The sequence below is a fragment of the Chionomys nivalis genome, chromosome 9 (assembly GCF_950005125.1).
Source record: "Chionomys nivalis chromosome 9, mChiNiv1.1, whole genome shotgun sequence".
In the NCBI taxonomy this organism is placed as follows: domain Eukaryota; kingdom Metazoa; phylum Chordata; class Mammalia; order Rodentia; family Cricetidae; genus Chionomys; species Chionomys nivalis.
This window is the reverse complement of record NC_080094.1, coordinates 49,591,281-49,608,909: the sequence shown is the minus strand read 5'-3', so window position 1 is coordinate 49,608,909 and position 17,629 is coordinate 49,591,281. Positions and strand designations below refer to the sequence as shown.

The 17,629-nt window shown below is 43.9% G+C and overlaps 1 protein-coding gene across 3 annotated transcripts in view; it reads left to right on the top strand.

Moving 5' to 3' along the window:
• The window catches only part of Slc12a1 (solute carrier family 12 member 1), an 82,338-nt gene that overhangs the window by 61,627 nt on the left and 3,082 nt on the right, over positions 1-17,629 (top strand). For all 3 annotated transcript variants that reach the window (XM_057780467.1, XM_057780469.1, XM_057780470.1), the window contains exons 20-24: positions 3,353-3,496; positions 8,300-8,431; positions 9,016-9,127; positions 10,462-10,548; positions 16,306-16,441. In XM_057780467.1, the coding sequence (XP_057636450.1) occupies positions 3,353-3,496; positions 8,300-8,431; positions 9,016-9,127; positions 10,462-10,548; positions 16,306-16,441 (611 nt within the window). The remainder of the gene's footprint in view (positions 1-3,352; positions 3,497-8,299; positions 8,432-9,015; positions 9,128-10,461; positions 10,549-16,305; positions 16,442-17,629) is intronic.

The following is a 17,629-nucleotide window of genomic DNA, read 5'->3' as shown; positions in this document are numbered from 1 at the left end:
CTCCCTGCACACCAGTGTCCACAGCATGTGAAGACTCTGTAATTCCTGAATAGCCAAAGTATAATAGCTGAGCCTAGGAGCACAAGCCTGTAATCGCAGCACTTGGGGTGAAGAGGTAGAGATTCAAGACAGCCTCAGGTACATGAAGACTTCTAGGCTGCAGAGGAAGACCCTGTCTCAAAAAAGAAAGAAAGAGAGAAAGGTAGGAAGGAAGGAAGGAAGGGAGGGAGGGAGGGAGGGAGGGAGGGAGGGAGGGAGGGAGGGAGGGAGGGAGGGAGGAAGGAAGGAAGGAAGGAAGGAAGGAAGGAAGGAAGGAAGGAAGGAAGGAAGGAAAAAGAAAAAGGACATTAGTTCTGGTACAGAATAGAATAAATTATCTTTAACGTCAACACCATGGCTCCCCTGAATCGCCTCCTTCTTGTAATTAATGATGACTTTTGCAACTCAGTTGCCCAGTATCCCTCCCTCTTAAATGTCTTAACAAAGTCTACTCCTCATTCCCAGTGCAAACCGAGGTATGCAGTATACCAGTTACAATTCAAAACCCAGATCATCCAAGGGGCGCTTCTGATTCACACCGCAATGTGAGGAGCTACACGGGAGGGGTCCTCAATCTATCTCCCACAGAGCAAACGGTAGAGAGTCATCTCTAATGAAGACTTGCGAGCCTACTGTGCAGTGGAGATTGCACCACTTGTGGCCCTGAGACCCAAGATAGCTAAGCAAGCTGATTTTAGCCTCCAGAAAGATTTTACCAGCTTGCCTGCTCTACAAGGGAGCTAGCGGATTTGAAGCATAGGAGCAGACTTTGGTCTGTCTCCTGGGCTTGGGATTCTACAGTTTGCTTGCCCTGGATAGGCTCTGGACTCTTGGAACAAACGGCTAGAGTCACTTGGCGTGTTCTCGGCCAGCTGGCTCCTCTGCGAAAGAAGATTTAAACTATCTTTGCCCAAGTGGAGCACAATTAGTAGCTAAACACAGGGTGTGCTGGAACCCACCAAAGAAAGAAAGGGGAGCTGCCCCTCCTCCATGCAGCCCTTACGGTCACCTCCAAGTAATTCACAGCTGGAAGAGAATGTCCTAGCTGGAACTCTGAGGCAACCTCCCATCCAGCCCAGATCTTTAGAGCCCTCCCTAAAATGACATGTTCCAGAACTATCATTGGCGGTGTGGTTTGCCTTGGTACCCTGTGCCTGCAAATGTTTCGGTTCCTCTGATGGAGAGGCTAACAGTTAATAGAAACAATTGTAAAGTAATCATAATGAGCCGCAAGTTCTTCATGCTGGGAACCACACAGACTGACAGCCAGACTGAGCTCTTTGTACTTAAGCCCTGGCCTTGCTGGATGATAGCCATGGAAGCTATTTAACTTTTGGGGCTTTGGTTTCTTCATCCACAAAATGAAGAAAATCATAGTAACCCCTCTCTGAGCTGTTTAGAAAGGAAGAAAACACGGTACCCAGAGAGTACCGTGCAATAAACAGTGTTAAAACAACTCCCAGCCGAAGAAGACCCATTTCCAGAAGGCACACAGATACCCTGCCTAAAGAACACATTGCTGCTCTGGTCTCTATGAAGCTCCAAGGCACTCTGCTGTTTCTTCTTCTTATGAAGCTCAGAGGGTGGAAAAGGAAAGTATTCTGATCTCCCATTCCACAGAAGTCTGAGACATGGAGTAAATGCCTGAAGTCACAGAACCACAGCTGAGCTCCTCTGGGTTGTGGTCCCCTCTGCAATGTAGACAGCCCTCACCTTTTAATATCAGTGCAAGCGTGACCCGCCTGGTCTCTAAGACCATCAGCTTCATTCCCAGCCTTTCTACCACTACTCATCATGAGAACTTTTGAAGCTTCGGGAAGATCACACGGGTGATTTGGCTCCAAATCGCATGCCACGGGCAAAGGATTAATTGCTAAAACCTGGAAAGGGGCCGGGTGGTTCTGTGGAGCTGGACAGATTTAGCTAAGGCGGAATCGTCCCTTCGCAGATAGATAAGGCAGTGGGTTCTGAGAGTTGACATTTACAGAAGCCCCAGCCGGGGTTTGTGACACTGAATCTGGTTTTCTGCCCTCTCCCTTGGAGCAGGGCTTATTCCCCATGGCTGACTTCTCAGCAGTCAATGAGATTTAGAAGATCTGACAGAAATTTGAGAATATTCTTGTTAGCTCAGCACTGTCACGTGACTGCTTATAGCCTCTTACTTGCCAAGGCGAAGGAGAGATTGTGTATTATACTATAGAGAGATATGGGGAGGAAAGGAGAGAGGTCAGCTAGGAACTTTCCAACATGATCAACATGCAAAGCTAAAAGGCAGCCAGATGTAACACCAAAGCCTGGAGAGTGGTCCTGAAGCTTCTGGAGGACATTTTGCACAGTTTGACTCTTGGTTTAGACTCAAGTGTTTCGAATGACTTTTCAGCCATCTGGACTCCGACATTCTCCCAGAAACCTCGGCTTTGACTCTTTGCCTTTGGTCACTCACTCCATAATGCTATTTTGGTCATTATTGTTCACTTAAGAGACACAATTAGTACTGGACATTCGTTCACTGCAATCTGTATTCAGAGATCAGAAAAGATGATTCTAAGACCTGATTATATTTCCATAAGTCACCCCCATCTTATTTGAGACAGTCTTATCATAGCCTAAACTGGCATCAAACTCACCTGTGGAGCCAAGGGTGACCTTGAATTCCTGACTTTTCTGCCTCCACCTTCCCAGTGCTGGGATTACCTGTGTACATGAGCATACCCAGGTGTCTGACTGCAGTTCCTGAGTTTTCTGTTTCAGTTCAGAGCCTTGCTGTGTGGGATGCATGCCCAGCAGACTTCTGCAATATTGTCATTTCTACTCGCTGAAAATCTTACCTAGTGTCTTGATCATTAGGTCAATAATTTAACAGTGACATCATCTCACTAAATCGGGTTTTCTGGGTGGTGACATAAAGGCGTCAATAATTAGTAGTCTTCAGCGCTCCTGAGACAGAAGCAGGAGGATCTCTGTGAGTCAAGGCCAGTATGGTCTACAAATCAAGGCCCAGGACAGTCAGTGCTGTTACACAGAGAAACCCTGTCTCAAAATAAAAACAAACAAAACAAACAAAAAAATAGCCTTTCTTGTCCTTACAAATAAAAGCACCGTGCGAGCTGTTTCTCTGAGCAGCTGTTACTACATTCTGAATACAAGTTACTGGGAACATTACTTTTTAATGGTCGGGGAAAGAAAATCATACCATCGCATTGCCGTCATATTGCATAATTATATGAAATGCCAGGCTTGTCTTATTTATAAGATCGTTCCTAGAGACTTTGTCCCTCCGAGCAAAGTTGCTGACTGTGTCTCCTCTCTTCAGATGAACTGGAGAAACTGGAGCAGGAGCGGCTGGCTCTGGAGGCCGCAATCAAAGACAATGAGAGTGAGGAGGGGAAGGGAGGCATCCGGGGCTTGTTTAAGAAAGCTGGCAAGCTGAACATTACCAAGCCAGCTCCGAAGAAAGGTAAGTGCCTTTAAATCTTAGGAATAAGTCTTCCAGATGAGCACAGAGCTGATCATCACGAAGGGGTCGGAAGGAGCGTCTAAGACACTGAGTATGGGCAGACACCAAAAGATCTCTTCCAGGAAGGATGGGGGAAGAGCTCTACAACACCTTACTGAACAAAAACTATTTTTAAAAAGTGGTTGCCTGATGTCCGTGTAGACTGGGTGCCTCAAAATCGAACTGCCTGCTGAGATAGAATAGAAAATCAAGAGCCAGTAACACCCATCAGTTTTATCTGTACAATCCTCACCTTGCAGACATGTCAGAGTCATACAGTTGGCTTGTGCACAAGGCAAACAAGATACAGCAGGGCCTGCTTCCGGGAAGGCATCTGTGTAACTGACCAGAATGAGAGACGGTGCTTCGCCTGACTCTGATTGCTTCCTGTGGTTTTGGTTTAGTGGTAAACTTATCTCTGAATGTCTGGAAGACATCCTGAGGACAGAGGACCAAACATGAGAGAATTTGTTTAAAGTTGCAGAAATGGGAGATTTATTCACTTGCTTTTGAAAATTGCCTTCTTTCCTAAACGAGTCTGTTTGAATTTAATAAGGTCCACAGCGGCCTCTGCTGGCACAAAATCAGAATACACACAGACCGCCTGAGATGGTCGCACACTGTTAGTCCAGTGGCAGGACCCCCTTACTGTGGCTTTACCAGCTCCTGGTCTGTGCTGAGGGCTAGCTCTGAAAAGTCCACGCCCTAACCTGTAAATAGTTCTATCCCATTGACTTGTTCTAGTGCGTGTAGCCCAAGGTTGAAAATTTACCTGTGATATTAGAATGACAGGAAATACAAATTGTGTCCTACAGACTCCAGGAAGCTTAATATTTCCCACCAAATTTTTTAAAAAATAATTTTTAAAAATAACTCATTCTTAATTTTTCGGGCACGCAAGTGCCCGAAGAGGACACCAGGTGTCTGGAGCTGGGGCTAGAGGAGGAAATAAGCTACCTGACACGGGTACATGGCTGCTGGGAACTGAACTTGCATCCTTTGGAAGAGCAGCAAATACTCTTAGCTTCTAGGCCATCTCTCCAGCCCCCTCCCATGCACCTTAAAATATCATTTCCCTCCCAGTATGGTGGCACACACCTTCAATATGAGCACTCGGGACGCAGAAGCAGAAAGATCTCTGTGGGTTTGAGGCCAGCCTGGTCTACAGAGTGAGTTCCAGGTTACCAAGAACTATGTAGAGAGACCTTGTCATACATACACACATACATACATACATACACACACACATACATACATACTTTCCCATGAGAATTATATATTTGAATCTGAAGCTAGAATTGATATAAAATTAGTAATAGGGCCCTGTGAAATGGTTTAGCAGGTTAAAGTGCTTGTCACTGGGCCTGATGACATGAATTTGTCCCTGTAACCCACAGGGCGGAAGAAGAAAACTGATTCCGCCAAGTTGTCCTCTGGCCTCCGAGTATAAGCCGTGGCACATGTGTGCCCAGACATGCACACGTGCAAAATAAGTAAAGGTTTAAAATGTTTAATTAGCAAGAAGACTTTTAAAAATTATTTATTTTTCCATTGTTGACCTATTTGCCATATGAATCTCTATTAAGTGACCAGGCCTGGAAAAGCAACAGAAAGTTCAAAGCAAAAGCACAGTCCTTCCCTCTTTCTATTGGTGGTGGTGGGAGGGGGGAGAGACGACACGTCTCGGCGTCACTCGTGCTAGAAGGCGTGTTTACTCTGAAGTCCACTCCTCCATCACAGCACTTGTTCCCAATGCCAACCTGCCTCTGTGTTCAGAAAGACAAAAGCATGTGCTGTGTACTTCAATACCCAGGCGTTCAAACGCTGCTCTGCAGGGAGCCTACGCCACCCCGGGCTTCAGATGGTGAGAGCTCTTTTGAGTTCCAGCTCAAGCCCAAACCTGCAGACTCTCCTAATAATCTGTCTAGACACTTTGATTTGCATGGACGTAAGGGCAGAGTTTGGTCCATTCTACAAATAAATTTGCTTTCTCTCTCAGCAGTCCTAAGGATATAAAAACAATATGCGCTTGTTGCTTTAGAACTGACGGGCCCCAGAACGCGGCAACAGAGGAAACAGAACAAAGTGTCTTCAGAACACACTAGATCAGAGAGGGAGCTCTGAAGGGGCTGTCAAAGCTGCACTGAGCATGGCCCTGCTGCTGCCTCTTTGCATTATAGCCATGAAGCAACAACTCTCAAGGGCGAGGAAATTAGAAATAATATAGACAGCATGCCAAGAAACCCCCGTGACAAGAGTTCTCTAGGAAATGAGCCTACTCCCCCGATGTTCCTCTGCTATACCCATGTCAGAGTCAAAACTATTCAACATGTGGCTGGAGAGATGACTCAGTGACTAAAAGCACTGGCTGCTCTTCCAGAGAGCCTGGGTTCAATTCCCAGCACCCACAAGGCAGCTCACACCTGTAAACTCCAGTTCCAGGGCAGGTGACATCCTCTGTTCAACTCTGAGAGTACAGGCCAGGCACATGGTACACAGACATACATGCGTGTAAAACACCCACACACATAAAAATAAATAGATCTGGGGCTGGAAAGATGGCTCAGCAGTTAAGAGCAATTGCTGCTCTTCCAGAGGACATGTGTTCGAGTCTCAGCACACACATCAGGTGGCTCAAAACCTGTAATCCCAGCTCTGAGGATTCAATACCTCTGACCTGTGTGGGCAACTGCACTCGCGTGCACATAGTGCACACAGTGTGCTTACTTACCTACAGACACACACATGCACACAGAGACACAGTGCACACAGTGTGCATACTTACCTACAGACACACACACACACACAGAGACATAGTGCACACAGTGTGCATACTTACCTACAGACACACACACACAAAGACATAGTGCACACAGTGTGCATACTTACCTACAGACACACACACAGAGAGACATAGTGCACACAGTGTGCATACTTACCTACAGAGACACACACACAGCAACATAGTGCACACAGTGTGCATACTTACCTACAGACACACATACACAGAGACATAGTGCACACAGTGTGCATACTTACCTACAGACACACACACAGAGACATAGTGCACACAGTGTGCATCTTACCTACAGACACACGCACATACACACAGAGACATAATGCACACAGTGTGCATACTTACCTATAGACACATAGAGACACACACACTCACATGTAAAAATAATGCAAATAATAATAGTTTAGAAAAGTATTATTCACTCCTAAAAATTACATATATATCCATCCTTAATTAAAACTCAAAGCAGTTTTTAATCTCTATGTATCCTGGACCTTTTTCATATCATTCGAAAAAATCCATACAACTCAAGGGACTTTGCTTTGCTTCTCAGAACCCTTGAAAAGGAAATAGTTGGGATCTGGGATTATAGAAAACTACCAGCCAGGCCTTTGTGGAGTTCATGACTAAACCGTGTTTAAATGAGTGAAATTTCCAATGAAAGAATAGCTTTTACGTGTGTGTGGAAGTGTGCACACGGATGTAAGGAGGTGCTCATTGTAATGTGTGTGGAGGCCAGAGGACAGCCTTAGGCATCATCCCAGGAAAGCCACCCATCCACTTTGAGGCGGGGCCTCTCACTGGCCTAGAGTTCTCCAAGCAAGGCAGGCTGCTTGGCCAATTAGCCCCAGAAACCACCTCTCTCTGCCTCCCCAGGATTGGGACTGCACACACAAGACACCTCTCATGTCATTTTCTCATGGGGTTCTTCGAGGCCAGCACTTTGGCGCCTAAGTGACCTTCCCTGTCCCCTACTGCTCATCTCTAGAAAATTCAGTCACCACACGTTCTAGTTTAAAGTAAATCTAAAAATGTTTGTTCCATTCTAAAATTTCGGGAGGTTGGGGATCTGTTGATTTTCATCCGCTGCGTTCATAATTGGAGCATAACCAGGCTAAAACATCCCGCAAGAAGCCGTTGTGTGGCCCTCTTCTTCTAATAGGAATGTTTTTATTAACATATGCAGAATTAGGTTCCATTATAGCTTTTTTCAAACAACTGTTGTTTGTATTGTGTCTCCCCCACTTTGTCCCCCTCCCATCCTTCCCTTGTACCCTTCTCTTCCCTGGTAGCCTCTTCCCACGTACGTGTCCCACGTAACACTTTTTTCCCTCCTCCAAACCATCCCCATAGACACCACTTATTCTTTAACAGTCTCCTGGCCAAAAACAAGACAGAACAAAAATCACTTTAAAAGAGGAAATAGTTCTTAAATATTTCCAATAACTTGTGATTTCAGAGAGTTTTAGCCCATCAGAGTAGAAAGGACGAACTCCTGTGGCTTCATCTTTGGCAGCAGGAGCTCAAGACAGATACTATTCACATCTGGGCACACCAGAAGTGGGAGTCAGGCTATAACCTTCTAAAGCCCACCCCTCTCACTGAACTACTTTCCCCAACAGTACTGAGCCCTCCCTAAAAGCTCCTCAGTCTCCCAAAATAGCACCAATCAGCCAGGGTGGGGGGAACATCTCAAAATATAAGCCTGTGGAGTATCTTTGAAGTTTAAGTCACTATACACCTAAATTATAATTCCATCGTGAGATTATAAGAGAGCTAAAAACGATGCACTTCTTTAGAATATGAACTTTCGGCAGAACTGGGGGCAATTCTTTCCTTAGTTAAGGAAGGCAAGTTAAATTATGGAGCTTGGCTTTGCAGACTGGAGCTCAGAAGGTTAACTGGAAAGTTACCTTGTGTCTGTCCTCAGAGGACAAACAGATGCATTCCTGTGTCCTCCGTTTCAGACAGCAACATCAACACCATCCAGTCGATGCATGTCGGGGAGTTCAACCAGAAACTGGTGGAAGCCAGTGCTCAGTTTAAAAAGAAACAAGGAAAAGGCACGATCGATGTGTGGTGGTTGTTCGATGACGGAGGTAAGCTGTCCAGAACGTTCACTAGGGAGCTAGGGAACTCATTTCTGAGTTCCTGAAGGCCACAGATTGTAGCACGAATAACAAAAACTCAGAGACAGATATTGGGGTTCAACCTGAAGATCAGAAAAGCAAAGCAGCCAACTACTGGCTCTCACCTCTACCTCAGACTGAAAATGGACGAGCCTGCCTCCAGGAATCCTCAGCTTGAGACTGACAGTGTGAGCTATCTCCTCCCGTTTTATATTCCTCTCTAGTGCTGGGGTTAAAGGTGTGCACCGCCACTGCCTAGCTTCTATGGCTAGTGTGGCTGCTGGGATTAAAGGTGTGTGCTACCACTGCCTGGCTTCTGTGGCTATTGTGGCTGCTGGGATTAAAGGTGTATGCGACCACTACCTGGCCTGTATGGCTGACTAGTGTGGCTGCTTTGCTCTGATCTCCAGGCAAACTTTATTTACTAACACACAAATAATATACCACTATAATAAGTCATTTACTAGTTATGATAGTGGGAATGAATAAAAATAATGTTCTCATTTCTTTCAATTTCTCTCATCCTTCCTGTTGTAATTTACTCTTTATTCCAGGGTTAACACTTCTTATTCCATATATCTTGACTCTCAGAAAAAAATGGAAAGACTGTAAGTTAAGAATCTACGTTGGAGGAAAGATCAACCGTATTGAAGAGGAAAAGATTTCGTGAGTAATTTGTGGCTCACCTTGCTGGTCCTTCTGAGCATGAGCTGCTCTGTTGCTGTCATTTTCAGTGCTTAAATACCTTTGAGCTAGCCAGGTGTGGTGGCACATGCCTTAATTCTCAGCACTGGGGAGGCAGAGGCAGCCAGATCTTTCTGGGTTTGAGCCCAGCCTGCTCTACATAGCAAGTTCAAAGCCAACCTGGGCACGTGTTGAGTTCTGGCCAGGAAGGATTACATAATGAGACCCTGTCTCAAAAGAAAGAGAGAGAATGTGTGAGAGACAGTTCTAATTAAAGTTGATTCACAAATCTTTGTAGATTTTTCATTAATGTAGCCACTTGAAGCCGATGTGTAGATGTGAGAATAACAAGCATCCAAGAGCATGGTGTACTCATATGTACTCATAATTGTCATGGAAAGCCTGGAGAGTCAATATCAGCAGCTCTCGGTCCTGCATGATAGGCTAAAGTCCTGAGCTCTGTTCCTTCCAGAAACTGTGCAATGATAACAGGACTCTCATTCCATCAATTTTCATATTTTCTTTTTCCCTCTAAGTGAATGTAATTATGGTAAACACACACATATACTCACATTTATAATAAGGATATGAGTATATTTATACATTTACTTTCAATTAATATATCACAACGCTCATACAATAATATCATATATATTGATTCTTTTAAGAGGTGGATGGACAGATAGATATAAAGAGAAAGAAACAAAGAGACTACCAAGCCAAATTGGAAAAAAAATAAGCAAATGATAAGCCTAGAAATTTTTGGATCACTTTAGAAGATTTCTGTAAATTTAAGTTAAGATTACTAATTTCCAGGGGTGGTGGAACTACACTGTAGTTACCATTTTGTCAGCAGTTTATAAAAGATGTCCAGCAGTAAGAATTAGCTGTTCTGTCTGACTGATGGCAAGGATGGCTTCACATTCTCTCTCACGAAGATGAACGCAGAGTTCCCTTTGTTCTGTTCTCTGTATCTACCAGGATTTCTTTGTTTTTATTTCTTGGATTCATTTTTATAACAAGGTGTCTCGGAGTGTGTCCTGCTGGCCTCTAACTCACAGTCCTCCTATCTCAGTGCCCTGAGATGGCAGGTATGTGCCACCGTGATCACCTGAAGGGCTGGCTCTATACCCTCAGTGGAGCAGCTTTGTCCGTGACGTCTCCAACAAGTGTGCTAACAAATCTCAAAACTGAAAAGCCTCCATCTGGAAGCTATACTGATTGCTTTTGATGCCTTAATCAAACACAAAGACAATTTTGATAGAAAGTAATTACATAGACACTAATGATGTTTTTTCTATCTCTCTCTCTTTCAGAATGGCTTCTCTCCTCAGCAAATTTAGGATAAAATTTGCAGACATCCATATAATTGGAGACATCAACATCAAGCCAAACAAAGAGAGGTGTGAACTGGGTAGTAGGCTCTTTCCCAGCCCCTGCTCCTATCTCATCTTTTCCGCGTTGCTTAGCAAAGGGCTGAAGATGTATTATATGGGCTGTAACATCTTCTTGACAGATATTAGAGAAGTCTTTTCCATAACTATGGCACAAAGCCATCAAGTCCGTTTTAATGGAGAGAAGAGGGTTATGGTGAGGAATCGAAGGAAAGGGCCCCCATCCCAGGGATGCTTTGGGTTCCAGGCACTAAGGGACTCCATGCTTAGGGCTGTGAACTTTTGAGAGAACCTCTAAAACTATCTGAGACCCAGAGAGGTGGTTGAAGCCCCACTCCCAGAAAACTGAAAGTGACAAAGTAGAAACAATCATTGAAACGTCTTCAAAGTATGACAGCATTTTAACCCTTATCAACTGTTGAATTTCTCAGCTCCATTATTATATTAGTCATTAACAAAATGCCATAGGCTAGGTGGTTTGTTTCTCGGTTCTGGTTGAGCAATCCAAGAACAAGATGCTTTGGGGTGTATGTCTGTTGAGGATTCTCTTTCTGGCCTGAAGCTGGTTGCATCTATGTCTTCATTTTATGGAGAAAGAATTCTGGCATCTCTTTCTCTTCTGCTAGGGTATGAATTCCCTTGTGGGGCCACCATCCTTAGGAATCTATCTAAAGTGAAGTGCCCCCTAGAGGCCCCACATCCAAACTACACCACATTGGGAGTTTGAGCTTCATGGTGTGAACTTTAGCAGACAGCAAAACTTCAGTTCATAGCCACAGCATCTGAAATCTATTGGTATCGCGGGTTGTAACTTCACAGGATATCACAAAGGTGCAAGGAATCACGGTCAATTATAAATTAAATGAACTGCTTAGACTTGTAATCTAGCCATTACAAGACGTTTTCAGTTGTTTAAAGTAAGCTATATTTACTGTCTCTTGTGGACATGATTCAATGCATTTGACTTAGAGTAGACTGGATCCCACAAAGAAAATCACGTAGTGGGACGTGAAGGCTTCTAAGCGCCTTGGGTCCTCCACTGCTGTGAGGTCTTCTTTGACCACAGTTTCTGCTTCCTCTGGCTATTCTTGGCAAGCCGTAGTTCTACAATCTCCAACTCTTTTCACCTCTTCCCTTCTTGTTAGTATAGTGTTTCCTTTATGAACTTGATAAATATCTAAAAATATTACGACTTAAGATACACTTTTTATGGACCGGATAAACTCGAACTTTATATTGTTTAGGGTGTACGTGAGTTCACCAAAGCTATGGGTCAGGTAGAATGCTTAACAGGGCACCTTAACTGTGATAAGAAAGCTGAAATTGCTGGGCCACCAGATACGCTCTGAAACATTCCTTGTGTCAGACATACCTCAAATTTCTGACATTCTTGGGCTTCTGCAGTTACAAACACATACATAAAATAACATATTTACAATTCCCATTGATAAGTGGGGATACTGTTGTGACCAGGCCTGGATTGTCGTGCAGTCTCTTCTCATTTGAAGAGCTGTAGGTCACTGAGTCGATGCCTCTGTTGCATTTGCAGCCATGTGACCCCTCAGGCTTATTTAGTGGCTCAAGTTGGTAGAGATGGAGCCTTCAGAACAGAGCAAATCAAACAATTTTTTGCATGACCGCCTTCGTGGTAGGGTTTAGATATCATCATAAGTCAAGGTCAAGCCACTTTCCGTTGTCTGGAGGGTACCACTGGTTCTCTTCAAGCCCTTGCTCAATGCTGAACAAAATTTAGCCACCCAGTTCTTGAAGGACTAGAATTTGTCTTCGTTGTTTATCTTTGTAAATAAGCAGCTGTTTCTCTACCCCCTTGTATTTTCACCCCTCAAGCTGGTTTTCTCTCCTTAAGGCTTGTTTTGGTTTTTTTGTTTTTGTTCTGTTTTCTGTGTCACGCAGGCTAGCCTCCATTCAGCAGCTGTGGCCACCACACTGTGTTCTTACCCTTTCTGTTCTGTCATTGAACGTGTGATATGTGTTACCTTCCTTTGCTGTCCTCTCCACTCTGGGAGAACCCGCGTGTCATAGTACAGACCAACTTTGCCTTATTTATCCCACACTGTTCTCTTCCTGGGGCATTTTCACTTTTTGTCCATGTGTCTAAAGTTCATTCCAGAGACCAAAGAATTCTGGTGGCTAATGTATGCTGTCTTGAGAAAAGGAGACCATCTGCCAGGAAGAGTGCTCAGGAGAGCCTTTCTCCTCTCTTACCCTTCCACCACACTGTACCCATACTGACGTGTAAAATACCGTGTACCCGGGTCACTCAGGTCCCACGATTTGAAAGTAGCCCTAGTTTGGAACAGAAAACAGTCATTTGGTCCAGAGTACCTGTGGCCTCTGATAGCAGGTTAGCCGTGTTTGTGTTAACTCTGGGTAGTACAGTCAAATAGAGAAATCTCTTGTAGATGGATGTAACTCCGGGCCATTGAGCTAAACCATCAAGAGAATACTGTCTCGATTTCAGTGCCCATGGTGGCCTTCTTAGCTGGGCAGTCTTCACCACCATTAACAGCTGTCCCCAGATCACTATTTTGGTCTTGCTCACCTGGTGTTAAGCAGAGTGGATAACAGTTTGCCAGTGATTGGTTTGGGGAAGTCTAATGTTAAAATATCTTTCAATCTTCTTTAGCAAATCTTGCAGCCACCATGAAATGTTGGTTAGCCATGTCTGAGGCATTTTGTCATAGAAACCTTATCTCTACATATTGGAAGGGCAAGAGTGAAGATAGCACAAAAGCCAACTGAATGAGAAAATAATTGAGCCTAGGGAAACATAGGACATATTGTGGTTAGAATCCATTTTTATTGTATAAACTGAAATAAAAGTCATGGGCCAAAGGAGAAATCTTTATATGGAAATCAAGGAGAAATTGGAAGCAATTAACCAGATAATTTAGCTTAAAGATGCTAGATGCTAGAATAATCTAAAAACAACCACAAAACATTACTTTGAAAGAGGAAATCTTATGTGGACAAAGGTTAAAATTTTAAATTATTATCACACTTTTGAGATTAAAATACATCATTTTCCCCCTTCCCTTTCCTCTCACAGGGAGAAAGTTTTATGCAGTTAAAATAGTATTGAACTTCGGTGTGAAGAAAATGATGGAGAAGGCAGGACAGCTATTAGTTAATTAAAAAATCAGAATTAATCATCATTTATATTTAACAGCAGATATTACTTGGCTGAGAGTCAATTAAAAGGTGCTTTAAAGAAAGATCATTTGGGGCCTGGAGAGACGGCTCAGCCAGGAGCACTGGCTGTTCTTCCAGAGGAGCGGGCTTTGAGTCTTAGGACCCATATGCTGGCTAATAACCATCTACACCTCCAGTTCCAGGATATCCAGTGGCCTACTCTGCTTTCCCTCAACACCCCCTTAGCGTGTTTCAGTGCAAGTGGAAATCACCTCATAGTGAGTTAGATGACAGAAATTAGTGTCACACATAATTAAGTACAGGTGTGGGCTGGTTTCCACTAAATGACCTAGAAAATAAACTTCATAACAAAGGACTGATTCTCTCTCCTTCTTCCCGTTCTCCCTTTTTGTAGAGAGCTGCCAATCAAAGTTCATTTAGCTTATAAAAAGCAAGATGACTGACGAGAGCAGCTAGAACTCCATACTTGTTCTTGTTCATTCGGTGGGAGGAAAAGTATCTCTCCCTAGTCGGTGAAGTCAGGCTCTTATACTCTGCTCAGGATTCACTTTACCCCTAAAAAACAGGGCCGTTAGTGGGAGGCACCATAGTACTGGGTGTATATTAGTGCAAAACTACCCAGGCTTCACTCAGTCCTTGCAGAAAGCATAGACATATGCTAGCATTGGCTGGTGTTGGATGGAACGCTTCTCACCCGGATACTGTGGAAGCAACTACCACTCCGCCTGTTTCTTGGGAAATCTTTCTTACGCTGTATTTTCTAGCCAGGCTCTGGATGAGGCGATAGAGACTCAAACTGTTCCAAAATAAGAATGTGTAAAGTTTAAATAGAGTTTTCTATCCTGAAACCAAGTTCTGGGGCTGGTCAGCACAATGCTACCTCACTTTCCCGATGGTGTACCCACACCATCACCCTGGCTCTCGGTGGCCATTGTCACTTCCTTCTGTAGGCCAGATTAGCTCTAAGAGGAAAGTAGAGACCCTAACGCAACCATCCAGGTTCTGAGGCCAGACTGCATCTCACTGACTGTCACCACAGCCCTCTCAGGGTTGACACCGTGGGAAGCAATAGCAAATGAACGTATTGTTGAAAGAATAACAGGGACACATCAGTTCTCTTGCTTACCCATTGTCTCCCCGCTCTCTATGTGAGTCAGCACAATAGGAGTCTGTTGCATTCAGTGCCCTTCAGTGCTTTACAGAGGCCAACCGGGTACCCCTCCGTCCTTTACAGGGGCTGACGGGTACCCCTCCACCCTTTACAGGAGCTGACCAGGCACCCCTCCGTCCTTTACAGAGGCAGACCGGGTACCCCTCCGTCCTTTACAGGGGCTGACGGGTACCCCTCCACCCTTTACAGGAGCTGACCAGGCACCCCTCCGTCCTTTACAGAGGCAGACCGGGTACCCCTCCGTCCTTTACAGAGGTTGACTGGGTACCCCTCATCCTTTACAGAGGCCGACCGGGTACCCCTCAGTTCTTTACAGAGGTTGACTAGGTACCCCTCATCCTTTATAGAGGCTGACTGACAGAGAGACAATTTTACTCCCTCGTAATCTCTGCACTTTTATCTGCAAGTCCTAAATCAGGCCAACTGATGAGATAATTAAATTCATCACTTTGTATTTTAATTTCTTAACCCCAAAGCGTATGGGTTCTAATTATCATTCATCCCGAAGTTACTAAATGGTAAGTAAGCTAAATTATATAAAACCAAAGAAAATTATTCATAGTTGAAGTCTTCTTAAGCAGAGCTCTGAAGACAGCTCCTTCCATAAATTAGAAGCTTCACTTTGTGCCATAGTTTGAGGAATAAATCTTAGGAGATTATCATGTAAGACAAGAATGAGATTCTTTTTGCAATTTTTAAATGTCCCATAGCTCAGACGCCGCTTCTCGCTTTCTCCTCAATGATTTATTTTTAGATGCCCTAAGATGCCTCAGATTTTTAGGCATTAAATGTTATTGATTTTTGCCCTCTCACTTAACACAAACATGAACAATAGTCATTTGAAAATCCCAGGCAGCAACATCAAACACCAGGACAAGGACACCATTATTTTCCGCAGACATTTTTGCGCTAGAGCTGTTAAACCTGTGAGAGCCCAGGCTAGGCTATTTTCCTATCTGCCCGAAGTCTCCCAGCAGGCGTGGGCATTGTCGGTTGACTGCAGGTGAGGAGGACTCCTAGTGCTCAAAGAATGGAGGTCATACTCCAACTACAATAACTGAGCGATGTTTCCCCTTGATCTGCATTACAAGCAAGTGGAGACTCAGATGTGGGCTTCAGTGTCTATAGCATAAGTGGATCTTTAACTACATTATGCAGAAAACATATATGTGGAATAATTATTATCTCCGTGTCCATGAATTAATAATATTGATGATCCTTGCAAACTAACTGGGCCTCAAACACACGGGCTGCTTGCTTTGACTAAGGAGAGAGGCCTCTGCCCATGGTCTCCCTCACAGAGTGTTTCCCACAGAGGACTCTTAAAAGATTTGCATACCATTCAGCTCTGATTCTTTGCATCTGTGAAATAATGAACCCGTTTCCCCGCTATGAGGCCTCCTTTACAATTCCAATTTCAGCTGGAAAGTCTTTGAGGAGCTGATTGAACCTTATCGACTCCACGAAAGCCACAAAGATTTGACCACTGCTGAGAAATTAAAAAGAGAGAGTCCATGGAAAATTACAGACGCAGAACTGGAAGCCGTCAAGGAAAAGGTAAGGACCTGTCTTCCCTCGTTTCCACTTCGCTGTCTAATTAGCGAAGAGGAAGCAGCGGTTGATTTTTAAGAACTGATCCATCAGGTCAAGCTGCCTTCCTCAGCACCCCAGACGCCCACATTTTCAGGGACATTTCGATCATATTACTGGATACAATCATTCAGAAAACGTTTTCATTTTTTTTTTCTAGAAAGAAGCCTATTTTTAAGTTTAACAAAACAAGTTATTGGTCCATACTGTGAGGTCTCCTTTGAAATGTATTTTTATTAATCTTAAAATAATTCTTCATTTGGGCATATAATGTGGATCAAGTCAAATTGACCCACAATTTAAACAATAACAAAGACCTTTAACTTGATAAACATAGCTGTGAAAAACTAACAGAAGTATCTGCAGAAATGTATGATGCATTGGTTGGAATAATCAGTACAGATGTTGTGCCTGGGCTAACAAGATAGCTCATCAGGTGGCCCGAGCTCAGTTCCCAGATCCCATTGTGGAGACAGAAAATGGATTCATAGAAAGCTGTTCTCCGACATCTACAAGACACTGCAGCACTCACACACACGCCATACATATACAGGAATAGTGAAATAACTGTGTGTGTGTGTGTGTGTGTAAGTTGCATCCAGCATCCACGGTGAGATGAATGTAAAATGATGAGCTTTTCTACATAGCGCAGTGGCCGGGAATTCCAGCACTCTGGAAGCTGAGACAGGAGGCTCACAAACCCCCAGCCAGGCTAGGAGAACAGAGAACAACTGTTAAGTTTCTCTCTGACCCGAGCGTCCATTGAGGTGGTAGGCAGTAATATAATGGAAAGAACAGGGGTAAAGATTTAAGTACAAAGCTCAACATATTAGCTGGTCATTAAAGGACAGGGATCACATGAACTTGTAGAGGAAGAAAATATTAACCTCTTCCAGTAGTGGCATAAACAGAGCTAAAAGAGAACAATAAATTGTGCGTGTGATTACGTACCCAGTCTTCACAGAGATATCACATATAATTAAACAAGTCAGACATATGAACCTAGTTCTGAAACAGTGAAATGCAAAAATAAGCATTAGTCTGAGCACTGTAAAATAATTTTCCAGTGACTTTATTGGTGGCTTTTTACTTTAAACTGTTATGCCCAGATCAGATCACAGAGTCCCCTCAAAACCAACTAGGAGACGGAGTCCT